The following is an 18,372-nucleotide window of genomic DNA, read 5'->3' as shown; positions in this document are numbered from 1 at the left end:
AGGACTTTGGGATGGATAGGTCAGCAGCATGTTGAATCACTCATGTGATGTGGTCCACCCACCTTTTAGGCTACTGTGATGTTTGAACACAGCTAACTGGCTGAACAGCATCCAGTTAGCCCTGCTGACCATCCATATTGGTGCTTCTCTTCAGGTAGTGCTCCATCCTGTAGGTGAATGCAGAGTGGAAAGTGGTCACTGGAATGAAGTTCATCAATGATCTCACACTGAACTGGAGTCTGTGAGGGCAGAAGAGTGAAAGAGGGGTCAATGTCTGAGAATGACACAGTAGCAGTACAGAAATGAGTGTGAGTACCCTTGTACTGACCCTTGTATCATACAGTCTTTTGTTTGTTTTGCTTAGAACAGCTCAATGTCGCTTAGACCATCAGTGACAGAGCCACTCGAGTTCCTGCTGCTAATAAGGTGAGTACACCATTCGTTTATTACATATTTTTTACAAGTTTCAAACAGGAGTGACTTCAGTAATGGACACGCACTGTGATTGCTGTGTACAGATGCGAGCTGAGTTGGTGATCTTTCGCTCACAGCTCCAGGCAGTGTTGGCTTCCATTACACAGCTTGAGGCTGCTGCCAAGGGGCATCACTGTGAGGGTTCAGATGCGGGGATGCAAGGGACATCGAACACGATCCACATGTCCCCCAATCGGTCCACTGCTGTGACTGCCCCGGGTACTGCCTGCACTGAGGTTGGCCTCTCACATGTGGTCAAATGAGAGATCATTCCAAGGTCTGGCAGGAAGCGAAATAGTTTCCGAGGAGCCAATCATACGGCCTCCCCGGTTTGTTTGACAAACAGGTTTCAGGCATTATCTGTGGCTGATGAGGTCTCTGAGCTGGAAACAGTCACCCACCCTGTTCCAGAGGAAGCTTCTCGGCCCACAAGGCTGGGGCATTCACAGAGGGTGGGTTTCCTGGTAGTTGGGAGGTCCAACATTAGGCACATAATGGGGCCCCTTAGTAAAATGGCTGCCAAGGAAGGGAAGGAAGCCAGTGTGCACTCCATGTGCATACCGATGCCATGAAGAGTATGGGGTGCAGCCAACTGCAGGTGGTGGCCCATGTCAGTACCAATGATGTGTGTCACTTTGGATCGGAGGAGATTCTCTCTGGTTTCAGGCAGCTACCAGAAATGGTAAAGACTGCCAGTCTTTCTTGCAAGATTAAGGCGGAGCTCACTATCTGCAGCATTGTCGCCAGAACTGACTGTGGTCCTTTGGTACAGAACTGAGTGGAGGGGCTGGATCAGAGGCTCAGGCAGTTCTGTGATCATGTAGGCTGCAGATTCCTTGACCTGTGCCATCGGGTGGTGGGTTTCCGGGTTCTGTTTAATAGGTTATGAATCCATTACACACAGGAAATGGCTACACAGGTAGGAGGTGCTGTGTGGAAGGGACTGGGCAGTTTTTTTTTGGTTAGAGGGTCTCAGGAAACCACAGGAAGGGTATCTGTCTAAAAGGGGGCAGATAAAACACAGTAAGGTAGTTGTAGAAATGATCGGTATTGTAGTTGTAAATTGTCATAGCTGTGTTGGGAAAGAACCAGAGCTCCAAGCCCTAATAGAAAGCAAGCTCAAATAGTTATAGGTACAGAAAGCTGGCTAAAGCCAGAAATAAGTTCATCTGAATTTTTTTCAAATGACCTAACAGTATTCAGAAAGGATATATTAAATACAGTAGGTGATGGAGTATTTATTGCTGTCAGAAGTAGTTTACCTTGTAGTGAAACTGAATTAGATAGTTCCTGCGAAATAGTATGGGTGGAGATTATACTTGACAAATGGACTAAATTAATAAGTGGATCATTTTACTGCCCCCCTCCCCCCCACTCAGAAGATATAGTTGCTGAGCAGTGCAAAGAAAACTTGAGTCTTATCTCAAATAGGTACCCCACTCATACAATTATAGTTGGTGGCGACTTCAATCTACCCTTGACAAGCTAGAAAAATTATACATTTAAAGCCGGTGGCAGGCATAAAATGTCATCCAAAATTGTACTGAAAGCTTTCTCAGAAAATTATTTTGAACAATTAGTTCATGAGCGCACTCGAAGCGCAAATGGTTGCAAAAGCATACTTGACTTCTTAGCAACAAATAATCTTGGACAAATAGTGAGTATAATGATTAATATATGGATTAGTGACCACAAGGCAGTTACTGCTAGGCTGAATACTGTAACACCCACAACCATCTAAAAGAAACACAAAGTATATCTATTTAAAAAAAGCTGATAAAAATGCTATTAATGCCTTTTTAAGAGAGACTCTCCACTACTTCTGACCTGATGATGTAAGCATAAAAAAGTTGTGGAATGATTTCAAAGAGATAGTATTGACAGCAATTGAGAGATATATACCACATAAATTAATAAGTGATGGTACTGATCCCCTCATTGTACACAAAACGGGTCAGATCGCTGTTGCAGAAGCAATGAAAAAAGCATGCCAAATTTAAAAGAACACAAAATCCCCAAGACTGGCAAAGTTTTGCAGAAGTTCGAAATATAGTGCATACTTCAATGTGAGATGCTTTTAATAATTTCCAGAATGAAACTCTGTCTTGGAATCTGGCAGAAAACCCAAAGAGATTCTGGTCATACATAAAGCACACCAGTGGCAAGATGCAAATCAGTACCTTCACTGCATGATAACAACAGTGAAGTCACTTATGACACTGCCACTAAAGCAGAGTTATTAAACACGGTTTTCCAAAACTCCTTCACCAAAGAAGACAAAGCAAATATTCCTGAATTCCAATCAAGAACAACTGCAAAGATGAGAAACATAGAAGTAGATATCCTCAGTGTAGCAAAGCAGCTTAAATCACTTGATAAAGGCAAGGCCTCCGGTCCAGATTGTATACCAATCAGGTTCCTTTCAGAGTATGCTGATGCAATAGCTCCATATTTAGCAATTATATACAACTGCTTGCTCACAGAAAGTTCCGTACCTAAAGACTGGAGAATTGCTCAAGTCACACCAATACCCAAAAAGGGAAATAGGAGTAATGTGCTGAATTATGGGCCCATATTACTAATTCGATTTGCAGTAGGGTTTTGGAACATATACTGTATTCGAACATTATGAATTACCTTGAAGAAAAGGATTTATTGACACTTAGTCAGCACGGATTCAGAAAACATCATTCTTGTGAAACACAACTAGCTCTTTATACGCATGAAGCAATGAATGCTATCGACAGGGGTTATCAAATTGATTCCACATTTTTTTGATTTCCAGAAGGCTTTCAACACCATTCCTCACAAGCATCTTCTAACCAAACTGTGTGCCTATGGAATATCACCTCAGTTGCGTGACTGGATTCATGATTTCCTGTCAGAAAAATCACAGTTCATAGTAGTAGACAGAAAGTCATCGAGTAAAACAGAAGTAATATCCGGCGTTCCCATAGGAAGTGTTACAGGACCTCTATTGTTCCTGATCTATGTTAATGACAGGAGACAATCTGAGTAGCCCTCTTAGATTATTTGCAGATGATGCTGTCATTTACTGTCTTGTAAAGCCATCAGATGACCAAAACGACTGCCATATGATTTAGATAAGATATCTGTGTGGTGCAAAAAGTGACAATTGACCCTGAAAAAAGAAAAGTGTGAAGTTATTCACGTGAGTCCTAAAAGAAATCCACTAAATGACAATTATGTGATAAGTCACACAAATCTGAAGATTATAAATTCAACTAAATACTTAGGGATTACAACTACAAGTAAGCTAAATAGCAACGATCAAATAGATAATGTTGTGGGTAGAGCAAATCAGAGACTGTGATTCATTGGCAGAATACTTAGAAGGTGCATTAGATCTACTAAAGATACTGCTTACACCACACTTGTCCACCCTATTCTGGAGTATTGCTGTGCGGTGTGGGATCTCCATCAGGTGGGACTGACGGATGACATCGAAAAAGTTCAAAGAAGGGTGGCTTGTTGTGTATTATCATGAAATAGGGGAGATAGTGTGACAGACATTATATGTGGATTGGAGTGGCAATCATTAAAAGAAAGGCATTTTTCATTGCGATGGGATCTTCTCATGAAATTTTAATCACTAGTTTTCTCCTCCGATTGCGAAAACATCCTGTTCACACCTACCTACATAGGAAGAAATGATCATCACGAAAAAATGGGAGAAATCAGGGCTCGCACAGAAAAATTTAAGTGCTCATGTTTCCCGTGTGCCGTTTGAGAGTGGAACGGTAGAGACAACTTGAAGGTGATTCATTGAACCACCTGCCACAGACACTTAATTGTAACTAGCAGAGTAATCACGTAGATGTATATGTTGAGGATACACAGCTCATGAGATGTCATGAGGCTCACCAAAGCCTAACCCTGAGGGCAAGTAGAGGTAAAACCCCACAAAACTTGATGGGAATTGAAATATCCCAGGAGGAGAAATGGTCAGGAGAGTTTTTCTATAAGATCTGGGACTACTGCACCTTGTTGATTATTAAATACAGTGAGCAAACAGTGATCCTCTTATACACTTGAATTTCAGCAGTAACTGCCTGCACATCAGTACTCATGGGCAGAGCGGAGGACTGATGTGCATTAGTGACAAACACTGTGACCCCTCCCTTGGCTTGTAGCACAGGGACATCTGTATCTTTAAAATGTGTTTCTTGTTGACACAAGGGTAATACTTGTGCAAGAATTTCAGGATGAGTCCTGAATTCACTCAAGTTCCACTACAGTATGAGAGCCATTTCACCAGCATAGTTTTAGTTTACCCCTATCTTTGCATCAGGAAGGTGAAGCACTTGTACAGTGAGGGAGAGTGCAGAGACTGCCTGGATCTGAGGCATCTAACTCAATGATGTCCTCCTTATCAGTCAGACATGTCAGAATGACGTCTGATGGTGCTGGGGACAGCTTTTGACCTGAACATTGGGATCCTTTCCCTGCAACCTGTCCCTTCAAGGATGAACATTGCTTTTCATGTACCTTCTGGATGCTCACTGTAGAACTGTTGTTGGTCTTCCCTGTTGCAGTGCCTGTATTGCTTTGTCCTTACACTTTCTTCCATGGCATGCAAACTTGCAAGTACAGGTGCTTGTGGTGGATACAGGCATGCTGGACGTCATCTGCGTCAACATGTCCAACTTGGGAACAGGTTTCTGCATCATGGAAGAATATGAAGTGGCAAAGACAGGAGTTTCATCACCTTATATTTTTTTCTTTTTTGGCTTCAGCACAGAGGATCTGCTTGGCCACTTTTATTTTCTGTATTTCACTTTCCTTGGTGAAAACAGGGCAGTCTCAGCTCCAAATTTGATGGCTCCCAGAGCAGTTGATGCAGCTCGCTGGAGATGGTCAGTCAGTCCTGTCGTCAAGGGCTGCTTTCCCATGCTTCCCACAGTTCGCTTCACCTCCACAACTCATGATTGTATTGCCAGATCACTAGCATTTATAGCACCATGTAGGGTTTGGTATGTGAAGGCAACTGTAAATTGAAGGATCCCTGCCATAATATGTTCAGGCAGGGATGGAGAATTGAATGTGGCAACTCAAGTGACCGTCTTTCCAGTTTCTCTGTTATTCCTTCATATTTGTTGCTCTGCACAGTCCATCCACTGGGATGCGCATTCTTGTTTCATCTATGCTATGTCCAGATTCATGATATCATGGCACGTTACCGCACCCTTGCTCGAGTTGAGAAAGTTGTGCATCTCAACAATGATGCTATATTCACCCAGTCTGTGCAATTTCTTTAAAAGTTACACTGCTTTGACCTGTTAGTTTTGACCCACAAGTAACCATTAAGCAATTATTTTAACAGCATGTCCTTCCGAACCCTTATGGGTATAGAAGGGGGAAATTTCTTCAAATGTACCTTCCTTCCTCTTTATCACCAGAAACTCTTTATCACATTTTCATTGTTAACCACATGAGCCCTGTTGCTGGTTCTTACTATCATGAGGGCTAGCCTCCCACATTCTTTTGGATGAATGGGTGTGAGTACTTCCATGCAGTACACCATTCCCATTGGGAGGAGAAGAAGAAGGTTTTAAGGGTTCCATCTCAGTCCCATGAGTGGCTAGGGAAATAAGCATCCACTCAGACAGAGCTCCATGGGCCTGAGTACACCTTATACAACTGAGGTGTGGCCAGTTCACCAGAGGTTGTCTGCTAATGACTGTTCCGCCTCAACAGCCATGAATCTCATCAGCGTGCAGCACGCCTTGAGTTTCAGGTTTTTTTTTTTTTATAGAGGTTTTACCATCCTTGTGATCCAGGCCATTAAGTCAAGATCCCCATTCCCCGTGACACACAACATTCCACCATCACACAGCCTGTGACACACAACATTCCACCATCACGCTGCATGGTGGTTGCTGAAGCATGTCCAGAGCTTACAGTGACAGGGGACTGGCAGCGTTTACCCTGGGGTCACTGGGTCTGTACTCAGCAAATCAATGCCGAGCCCCTGAGGGATGTTAACTAGGATCTTCCACCATCTTCTCACCATACAGCTATTACAGAGAGGGTAAGTTGGGGCTACAGTTCCAGCCATGAATAATTTCATAACTCCTTCTGCATGTGGGAATTGGATTTGACATTGTCTGCAGCTTGTGATGTACCACTTGGGCATGACAAACAGCACCGCACCTTGCTGCAGCATTTTACAGGGAAAGCAAATGAAATTTTCATTACCCTGTTCACCTGGATTTAAGAGACAGATTGTAGGCTTAATCCATGGTGAGAAGTCATCCTAATCCCTCCTATGAAATTATGGGAAGACCTTGGAATAGGTGCTGATCTGATGTCTCGCTTAGTTTCTCAAATTCAAGTAGTTTCTTAGCTGTTTCCAGCCTGAGTTCAGGATATATCACTGCACCACTGATAGCCTGACCTAGCTGGAGGATGGTGTACAACAGGCATTTCTGTAATAACACCTCATAGGTAACTTTGTCAATCTTGAGAAGTCAGTGACACTACCTGGAGAAGTAACATCCCCAGACAGCTCCACAATTTGGATTTCTGGGGATGTCCATTCATCTTCATATGGTTCTTCCTGGTGTACACTGTTTAAGATACAAAGTCAGGAAAATCCTGTCATACTGGTTTGAAAATGTGAATGGTGTACCACAAGGAAACACATTAAGCATTTTCATCTTAGTACATGGACTTCATTTCCCCATTTACAACCTTTTAAGTCCACCTACAATGATAATGAGGAACACTGTTCTGGGTCTCATATTTGATTATAAATTGACATTATTAGGCACATAAGGGATTTAAAACAAAATTACTTAGATACTAAATATGTTTAAATACCTTAGACACAGCTCTGGTAAGCAAATTTTTTAAAGCACATCTCGTTTTTTAAGGCTTTTGTTCATCCGAGAGTCTTCTTGGAATGTGCAAACAGGTGTCCCCAAAAGGAGCCACCAGCCTATGGTGCTTCTGGTGTACAACTGTCCACATGCCACATATTGGAAGAGTATCTAGTGAATCATCAGTCCACAGCCTTACTGTGAAATTTCCCTTTATTTTGGAACGTGAGCCTAAGGGAATCAATTGCCCTATCAAATACTGTTTTCCTAACTAACAACTTCTTTAAGTCTTAGATAGGAAGACTTAGTTAAATACTCTGGTAGGCTCTAACATAATTTCTTCCATTTTTAACTGGTTATTTTCTGTACATTTATGCAGATTTTTAACAATTTTTTGCTTTTACTGTTTTAATATTAATTTGTTTTGCATTTTTTGTCTGTATTTATTTTAGATGTGTAGCTCCTTCAAGCCATAGAGAAGAAAGTAATTGCTCTTAACTTACCTCCTCTGATCCATAGCTTTGTGAACTATTGTTTGTCAGCAGGAAAGGAATGCTGGAACTAAGAGCCTACATTTATAAGTTTATCATTTTTAACTGATTGTGTTTGATTTTTTTACATCTAATCTGATTTTTTACTGTATTTACTTTCACTGCTTGCAATTTATGATGTTTTCTAATCCTGCAAGGCAGTAAAATGTTGATTCAGTCTGTGATTTGCGATTCGCAGTCAAATTGTTTATGTTGAGGTCTAATTGTTCTGCTTTTCTTGGTATGTCAGTTCCTGAAGTAAATGTCACTACTGTTTGAATATTCTGAAATGCTGTACTGGATGCTGACATGGGGCACATGTTAAAAGTTTGAACCTCTGCCACTGTTTTGCTAGTAACCAATCTAGTCTTCATTGTTGCAAATAATGATCACAGAAACACACAGTAATAAGCGCACTGCAACAGCTCAGTAGAACATGACCATGCAGAAATACGCATTATGATGGAGATGAGTAAAATTAGTGTAGTAAAAACTAGAAAGGAAAATACAAATAGCATAATTAATAAGAAGTTAATGTGCTATAACTAAATGTAACACCAGTCAAGTTCTGTCACATGATGGTAGTAATCAACAGTAATAATGTCATGCCCAACAATATCCATTAGGGATGTACCAATAGAAAGTTGAGTTATATGTACAAGGATTTTCTGGAAATTCCCCATCATTTTCATGGAGCACAAAAAGTAAGGGGAATGATGGAACAGACTGGCTCATGCAGTAGGTCAGTGTGCTTAGAGCTCTGATAGCAAGTAACCCACCACATTGCTTCTCATTTACCTACAGTGGTGTTGCAAAAGCCAACGGCCTTGCCGCAGTGGTAACACCGGTTCCCGTCAGATCACCGAAGTTAAGCACTGTCGGGCTGGGCTAGCACTTGGATGGGTGACCATCCGGTCTGCCTAGCGCTGTTGGCAAGCGAGGTGCACTCAGCCCTTGTGAGGCAAACTGAGGAGCTACTTGATTGAGACGTAGCGGCTCCGGTCTCGGAAACTGACATACGGCCGGGAGAGCGGTGTGCTGACCACATGCCCCTCCGTATCCGCATCCAGTGACGCCTATGGGCTGAGGATGACACAGCAGCCGGTCGGTACTGTTGGGCCTTCAAGGCCTGTTTGGGAGGAGTTTAGTCTTGTCTTTTTTTAGTGTTGCAAAATGAATGTTATAACTGAAAATTCTGCCAATTCCATTATGTAACATAGCTTTTAGTATCAAATAGGATGAATGTTAATTATGGGACACATGTGGTCATTTATCTATAGTCAACAATGAACTGGAACACAAAACTGACAAACAGTCCATGAAGGACAACATTTCACAATATCTTAGCTGTCAGACAACATTTCATATATTTCTTGGAGTGTTTTGCATGAGCTCATGACTATAAAAACTAGGATCTACTAGTTCTGTGATTGTTGGGCTGGCTGCAAACTCAGACAGCAGAATTTCAAACAGGGGGAATCTGCCATATTGTTAAATTTGAATGGTGAGCAAGTAGAAAAGTAGTAAAAAGGTATAATTTCTAGATTTTTTCTAATAAATTTGCTTAAATTATTCCTGTATTTTATAATGAGCAGTCAAATGAAAATGGGACAGATGGAAAGAAGTAAGTATACTGTTCACTATTTCAAAAGTAAAAGCTATAACTGACAATATTTTTATCCCACTGTGAGACAAGATGGTGATGCCTTCATGGAGAAATGTGTGAAGCTGCCCTAGGGAACCATGACTGTACCCAGGCAAGCACATCTTCTTCCAAAGCAAATTGACATCCACAAATGTCTTTCTTCAGGACTCCACAAATATGGAAATCACATTGGGAGAGATTGGAACTGTGGGAGGCTGTGAAAAGGGCTTTCCAGTAAAATTTCTGCAGTGTACATGAAACAACCTTGGCAACATTTTTTTTTGTCCTGAAGAAAGACATTTGTGGATGTCAATTTGCCTCAGAAGAAGAGATGCATGCCTGGGTACAATCACGGTTCCACAGATAATTGAAAACATTTTTCCATGAAGGCATTGAGCATCTTGTCTCACAGTGGGTCAAGTGTGTTAACTTAATTTTGAAATAATAAACAGTATACTTATATTTTTTTCCAACTGTATCATTTTCATTTGACTGCCTCTTATATTTATTGCTTAACGGAGATAACTTTCCAGATAGCCCTTCTATCTCACAATAGTTCAGCAGGAAGAGGCGCGGCTCGTAATTAAAGGCTCTGAGGCGGAGCCGCCCCAAAATATATGTTAAAGTAAATTTCGCAAGAACGTATTACATAATTTAAATTATCAGGACGAATTTCGCATATTTCCCATTCCGATTAAAATAAGGACGGTCAACGTTTTTGGAACTTTTTGTATCGATAGATGTTTTCTGAACGGTTAGTAGTGTTTAGGCTGCGTCTTGGAACGTCCGTAAGCTGCATGTAGTAGCGGTTTGGGGGCGTGGCATCTACATAGTACTGCTCTTTATGGGCGACCCGAAGGCTCAGAGCTTGCAGCCTAAGGGTGTCATACCAACCACCACACATTTTTCAGGTTCCACTATCTATGTAATAAAGGAATGTAGAGTGGCCGAAACTTCGCTATCCAATCTCTGTCTCTGCACATCTCTACTACGCTTCGATGCGTCATTAATCGACGTTTAGTATTATTGTTTTGATAATGTTTTACATAGTAGTTTTGTTTCTGCCATTGGCTATTTTATCCACATTTAGAATAAGTTTGGAAATATCCCGCCAGAGTGCACTACACTACAGTAACATACCCGTACTGCCATCTAGCGAGAGTTTCATAAGTGGGTAGAGGACAAAGTGCGCGAAGTTTGTCCCGTTACTTTACTTTCCTTGCTTGCTGATGCTGACTGCTTTGGTTGATACCGTGTGATATTAACAAGTTTCTTTTTCGGAGTATATTTTGCAAGATTTTAGTGAGTTTTACTTGCTGGTGAATATCTGCGACATACCGCGAGTGTGAAACAAGCGCAATATGAATTCAGTGTGCAATTTAATAGGTAAAAACTTGGAACACGGCCATAGGATGAAAGTGAATGAACTTAGTGCATCCAGACCCACATTAAAGAGCTCTCCGAAACGCGTCTTTTCATATGATTTGCTGCAAAGTGTCAGAAAATGTAATGATGACGTATAAAAACACTAACCAAAGATTTTAACTCGAAGTTAGCTTCTAATGATATTTAATACCTGATTATAGAAGATACAGTACGTAAAATTATGGGTAGAGAGTGATCTGCCCACCCCCTCCCCCTGAATTCTTAGTAGTTTATGTCAGACTAATCTGTAGCATAACCCGAGGTCTATGTTGGCTCCGATCGACAAATGCTGCACCCTTCCCCAGTATAGAAACCATGAGCCGTGCCTGAGCAGGAACAAAGTAGAAGCAGCTCACAGTGTTCACTGCAGTGCATATGTCGATCAGCAAGTTTGCCTAGTGGAAGAAAGTTAGGCTGTACCCTCAAGGTGGCAAGACATCCACTTCAATATTTTCAAGTCTTCTACACCCTGTACCTTTGGCCAGAACATCAGAGTCAGTATCCCATGAACAGTCTATCATTACTGCTAGCCAGAAGCCATTATAGCAGAAAAAATCAATTTATAATATCTACTTTTCTCTATAAGTCCCTTGTCTCCACCTAACCCTGGTATCCAACCAGAATGACAATGACAGAGACAAGAGCAAATGTAAAGAGTTTTAGCAGAACAAGTGAAAGCTTTGACTTTGATGAAGACATGAAGCAATGTGATAGTCACCCCACTGTCCTATTAAATACAAACCTGCATAGCGTAGTAAATAAAATTCACAAAAGAGGCACCATGTTTATGAAAACTATCCACATATGTGCATACACCAATGACATAGCTACTGTAGGAAGAAATATCTATACACTCCAAGAAATATACCAGGCAATAGAAACAGAAGCATTAAAAACTGGCCTCGTAGTAAATGATACCAAAACAAAATGGGTAGTAATGCCACAATATGAAGCTGGAAGAACCCCTGAAAAACTAAACATCAATGGGAAATTCTTTGAAGGAGTGTCCTCTTTTAACTACTTGGGAGCTCTAATAACAAGTGATAAAAGTACAGGAAAACTATAAAAGTTAAAGAATAAAAGCAGGAAACAGAGCTTACTTTATAAATATGTTACTTTTCAGAAATAGCCTTGTTAAAAGAAATACAAAACTACTGATATATAACTCCTTACTTTGCCCAGTTATCACATACAGGTCAGAGGTATGGATGTTGACAGAACATGGTAAAAATGCACTAAGAACCTTTGAACAGAAGATACACTACAATGCCAAATTACAAGTATTAATACAAGGTAGGAACACAGTAAAATTTGTGAAAGAACAGTGAATATGATGGCTAGGACAGAATAGCAGAGAACAGAATTCCAAAGAAAATGATGAAAGGTGTCATCCATTCAGCTAGGCAAAAAGGGAGACCTAGAAGAAGATGGATTGATGACCTAATAATGAATCTCACCAGTATGGGAGTCTAGGCATGGAAAAGAACAGCAAACAACCACAACATGTGGAGGAATATTGAAGAAGCCGTGGTTCACCAAGGCCCATAGTGCTACAGAAGAAGAAGAAGAAGAAGAAAAAGAAGAAACAAGTTGCAGTACACTTCTTCATCCAAGCTACTTCTCCAGTATGGATTGAGTGAGTGGTGCAGTGGTTAACCACTGGACTCACATTTGGGAGGATGGCAGTTCCAATCTGCATCCAGCCAGATTTAGGTTTTGCACTTTTTGCCTAAATCACTCCAGGCAAATGCTAGAATGGTTCCTCAGGAAAGACAGGGCTAATTTCCTTCCCCATACTTCAAAAATTTTGAGCTTGTGCTTTATCTCTAATGACCTAGTTGTTGATGGGACATTAAACCTCAGTTTTCCTATGTTTTCCAGCTCTGGCATTAACAGTACACATTCAAAATCATGTTGGGAAAAAAAAACAAAAACATTGAACGAGTAGTATTTTATCCAGAAAACTGCAGCAATGTCTTTCCTAATGAAGATCAAACACCCAAAAATACCTGTACAGAGGAAGTATGTTAATTTCAGAAGTCTAATTTACTGTAATCATGAAGTACAGCATTCCTATTGAACTAATTACATAGTTATGGTATTATATGCAGATATTTGTGTTACACATGGTACAACTAAAGCATTTAGGGTTCTTGAGACAATGCAGTAGAATTATAGTTAAAGTTTCAAGAGAAACGGTGCTCAGAATGATGTCAAACTGGAACAGCATATTATTGATGCAGGTGGGAAATGTCATGAAATGCAACGTGATGATTATGGGTTGAGTTTGCACATTACACCATCTGCACTGTCCAATGAGCATGACTGCACAAGTTCAGCAGTCAACAGTTGTGACAGTGTTAGTTAGGTAAGCCTGTCCACCACACTAAGACTGATCCACATGGGACGGGAAAAATTGGTTTTTAATTGTCCTGAGGCTGAAAACCACATAAAAAGCAAAGTGACAGTAGTTTTTAATTATACTGGGGCCAAAATGCCATTGCTTTCTAATTGTCATGAGACTAGTGCAAGACATATCCAATATGCTGTCCACCGTTTTCTGCCACTAAGTTGAGATCAAGAAACTGCAAACATTTATGAGTCTTGAGCGGGCCATGTTTAGAATGCATGTCAGACTGCATGCCTTCAGTTCAGATATGTTTGTAATTGGAACACTGAACACAATATCTTTCAGGTAACCCCACAGTCAGAAGTCACGTGGATTAAGATCAGGAATCTGGACAGTGAGGCTACAGGGAAATGATAGCTGCATTTCTGAAATGCAGCAGCCACTTCAATGGCTGTGCAATGAGCAGAGAAGTGCCATCTTGCATAAAAATGATCCTACACACACATTCAGTGTTGGAATGACAGTCGAATGCAAAAGTCTCTCATAACATTTACCAGTGATGGCATGGGTAAGAGGACCCACAGGACTTATCTCCTCAAAAAAAAAATCGAGCCCTATTATAAATGATGCCATCAACTCACACCACATAGTCACCTTTGCAGAGTGTAATGAAACTGGTTAATGTGTGCGGAAATTTTCGGTTGCCCATATTCTGCAATTCTGTGTACTGATGTGTCCTTGGAGATGGAAATGGGCTATTTCCACAGAATGTTCAATGGCCATTCATCGTCCACTGCCACCCAAAAAAGATATTCCACAGTGAATGTTTGTCTTGGTGGCAGGTCAGCAGGAAGCAATCCCTGAACATGGGTGATTTTGTATGGATAGCAAAGCGGCATGTTTCACAGCACTTTATATACTGTGCTCGCAGGTATGTCTAAAGTTCAGGCAATGTCCTGTGCATTGCATGTTTGCACATCATCGCTCAGCCCCTCCTGTAATGATGTGGCAACATCTTTGACAAGTGTTGGATCAATTGGCTTCCTCCCTCTGCCACATTGCACTTCAAAGGAACCTGTCTTCTCAAATTTTGTAATCATTTTCCCCAAACCCTTAGCAGACATTGGATCAATGCCTTTTTTTTTCATACCCTTGAGCACCTGGAGCTTCTGGAGGGCCAATGGCCAACAGTCACCTTTCTCGTAAAAGAGCTTTACCAACAGTGTAGGATTCCTTCATGGAGACAGTTATGTTGGGCATCTCAGACACAAACTGGTGAACAGCCATGTGCCACACATCTCTTGATATGCATATTTTGACACATTCAGTGTCACATATTGGTCAAATTTTTGTTAATTGTTTTTTCATTCCATGATGTTTCACCCTGCATCAATAGCATGCTGCTCAAATTTGATATCAATCTGAGCAGTGATTCTCTTCCTACACTAGAACTTTAATAGTTATGGACCCCTTGTGAGTGTGTGTGTGTGTGTGTGTGTGTGTGTGTGTGTGTGTGTGTGTGTGAGAGAGAGAGAGAGAGAGAGAGAGAGAGAGAGAGAGAGAGAGAATTTCCTCACCAGGTGCAGGTGAGAAAGTGATAGTAGATGTAGCAGCAACACAAAGAAGATATTATTAATCAATTACATGAAATATAGAAGATAACAATGGAATTTGGCAACAGCTATGCAAAGGCCAGCAAAATAAATATAATAACCTAGAACTAGTTAAGTAGTAAACAATTAGTAGCTGTGTTGGTCACACCCCTCTTGCTTTGGTTTCTTTGGGTAGTGACTGTAAGCTGCATACTGATATTTACATACCTGTATTTTTCATTTGCAGTAGCCTTATTAGAATTTACATTTATTTTGTTCTTTTAGGTCACTGAAACTGTGGTGGTTGCAGACAAAATAAATGATAATGAACCTACACCCATGCAGACAGAAAAAGTTTAAGATATGATAGATATTTGAATTTTTTATGTTTATCAAAAACATGTTCAGAGGAAATTTTCAACTACTTTATGTAGACCATTGTCTGAAATATTGTATTGAGTTTGTAAGAAAATAAAGTAATCTTCTAAATCAGTCTGGGTGAACTGAGTAGCTCAGTAGTTGCTGTTTTCTATTCCAAATCAGGAGAAAGGTGGAAGGCAATCTCTAAGGCTCAGTACTTAAGTTAGGATAGTAAGATTAAGTTAGCTCTTCTCATTACCTGTGACTTATTAGCAAGACAGCAATGTCTACAAAATACAGTTACCCCAGGGCCTAATAAGTATGCTAGGTTACCTTGATCATCAGAATTTGGGTGATCAAGAGCATCATGTGAGAATGTATCAGTGTTCCCTGAAGCTCTCCAAGCAAAATGCAAAGACTTCAAAGGAAATTTAAATATCAAAACACTAAACAACATTGGCAGGCAAAGTTCATGTAGAGTGCAAATGTTTTTAGGCTAAGCGATAGTCTGAGGCCTTTTGAGGAATGCTTTCCCGTTGATATGAAGAGAACAAAATCAGACTGTGTACAAAGTAAAGACATTTCAGATGTTAATATTTTAACACTAATTGCTGAAGTATTCATAACAAAGTCCCTGAATTTACCACCTTCCTGGAAATCTGCCACCCTCTTAAGGTAGTAGGAACAAAGAACTGGACGCATTATAAAGAAGAGACATGGAACGCTTACTGAGAAGAGAGACATCATAGGGATGGAGGTGTTCATTGCTATCAATAAAAATATTGTGTCTGCTGATGTCAAAATTAAGTATGAGTGGAAAGTTGTCTGGATATGAGTAACTGGCTTACCTGGCCTCAAGTTAATCATGAGGTTTTTTACCAGCCACCCAATTCCACTGTAACAGTAGTAGTAGAACCATTCAAAGAAAGTCTATGCTCAATAGTGCAGAAGTATGTCAATCATGCAATACTAATTGGAGACAGCTTTAACCTACCAAGCAGCTTTAACCTACCAAGCATAGACTAAAACATCTATGGATTCATTGCAGGTGGTATGAATAGATAGTCTCATGAAGCAGTTCTGAACATATTCTCTAAAAGCTTCTATGAACAGGTAGTTCAAAGACACAATGGAAATATTTTAGAACTTGTAATTACAAACAGGCTTTACCTTACTGACAGTCTTACTGCAGAGACAAGAATAGGGTCATGATGTTGTCGTAGAAATTATGGGTACTAACATTAATGAATCCACTGAGAATGCAAGGAGAGTTTTAGAAAGAGTAGATATGCAATTGTTAACATGCTGATTATACAATAAATGTACATAATTTAGTTCCAGTATGATGGACATAGAGGAATTATGGGCAAAGTTTAAAGTGATTGTAAATCACACTCTGGAGGAGTATGTACCCAGTGAGTGGATTAAGGACATAAATGACTCACACTGGTTTAATAAGGAAACTGAGAAAATGCTGAGGAAAGAAAACTGTTGTATTCTCAATTCATAAAAGAATGGAGAAATATCAACAGCAAAAGTTAGTAGAAAATTGGCCATCTATAAAAACGTTAATGGGTGAAGCATACAACTACTTCCACCATCATACATTAGTGAAAGACATTAGTGAAAGATCTGGATGAGAATCTATGAAACATCGTACTCCTACTTCAAATCGCTAAGCATGTTGGAGGCTTCTATTGAGTCACTCATCAATCAGTCTGGTATGGCAATAGAAAACACAAAAGATAAGCTGAAGTTTTAAAATCCATGTTTAAAAAATCATTTATGCAGGCAGATCATAAAGATATACAATCATCTGATTGCCACACTACTCGAATGTAAAGCACACAGAAACAGACATCATTGGCACTGAGAACCAACTGTAAAAGTTGAAAGCAAGTAAGTTGCCAGATCTGGATTGATCACCAATTCAGTTTTATAGAGAATATTCTTAGGCATAGGCCCCTTACTTAGCTTGCATTGATCATGGATCTCTTGCTTAGTTCAAAGTCCCAAATGACTGGATAAAATATTAGGCGACACCTGTATATGAGAAGGGCAGAAGAACAGACCTGAAAAATTACAGAACAATATCTTTAATGTTTGTTTGCTTCAGAATTCTTGAGCATATTTTAAGTTCAAATATAATAAATTTTCTTGGGACAGAAAAGATTCTGTCCACAAATCAGTACTGATCTAGAAAGCATCACTTGCGCAAAACTCAGATTGCCCTTTCTTGTATGACATTCTGCAAGCCACGAACAAAGGGCAACAGTCAGATTTAGTATTTCTAGATTTTCAGAGTCTTAATGAGGGTACAAGCATACGGGATAGGTTCTCAGATACATGAGTGGCCCAAAGACTTTTTAATTAACAGAACCCAACATGTTGCCTTGGAAGGCAAGTTTTCATCAGTGACCAGGGTGTCATCAGGAGTGTCCCCGGGGAGTGTGACAAGACGACTCTTGTTCTCTATACACAGCTCTTGTTCTCTATACACAGATACAATCTGATAAATAGGGTAATCAGCAGCCTGCAACTGTTTGCTAGTGTATGGGAATGTGTTGTCACTGAGTGATTGTAGTACACTGCAGAATTTTTATTTGGTGTCATGAATAGCAGCTTGCTGTGAATGTAGAAAACCATAAGTTAATGCAGATTAGTGGGAAAAACAATCCTGTAACATTTGAATACAATGTTAGTCGTGTGCTGTTTAACACAATGAGATCAAATATCTATGTGCAAGTTTGCAAAACAATATGAAATGTAACAAACACATAAGATTGGTTGTAGGGATAGTGGCCATCTTTAGTGTATCGGAAGCATTCTACAAAAGTATAGATTGAGTGTAAAGAAGACTGCATATAGAACAGTAGTGTGATCCATCACTGAATACTTCTAAGTGTTTGAGACCCCCAAAAGATCAGGTTAAAGGAAAACATTGAAGCAATTCAGAGGTGTGTTGATAAATTTGTTACTGATAAGGTGAATCAATATGCTAATATTAAGGAAATGGTCCATGGACTCAAATGATAACACCTGGAGTGAAGGTGACATTGTTTTCAGAAAGTTTAGAGGATCAGCTTTTGCAACTGGCTACAGAGCAATTCTTCTGCCACCAGTGTATGAGAGGAATTTAATAAATAAAGAGACA

At 40.1% G+C, this 18,372-nt stretch overlaps 1 protein-coding gene and 1 pseudogene across 1 annotated transcript in view; both read left to right on the top strand.

Moving 5' to 3' along the window:
- Nucleotides 1-15,218, top strand: part of LOC124775567 (KAT8 regulatory NSL complex subunit 2-like) — a 68,790-nt gene extending 53,572 nt beyond the window's left edge. The window contains exon 2 of the mRNA XM_047250396.1: nt 15,144-15,218. Coding sequence (XP_047106352.1) covers nt 15,144-15,218 — 75 coding nt within the window. The remainder of the gene's footprint in view (nt 1-15,143) is intronic.
- Nucleotides 8,664-8,781, top strand: LOC124778087 (annotated as a pseudogene).
- Nucleotides 15,219-18,372: the final 3,154 nt, after the last annotated feature.

The sequence above is a fragment of the Schistocerca piceifrons genome, chromosome 2, assembly GCF_021461385.2.
Source record: "Schistocerca piceifrons isolate TAMUIC-IGC-003096 chromosome 2, iqSchPice1.1, whole genome shotgun sequence".
Lineage (NCBI taxonomy): Eukaryota > Metazoa > Arthropoda > Insecta > Orthoptera > Acrididae > Schistocerca > Schistocerca piceifrons.
This window is presented reverse-complemented; position numbering and strand designations above follow the sequence as displayed.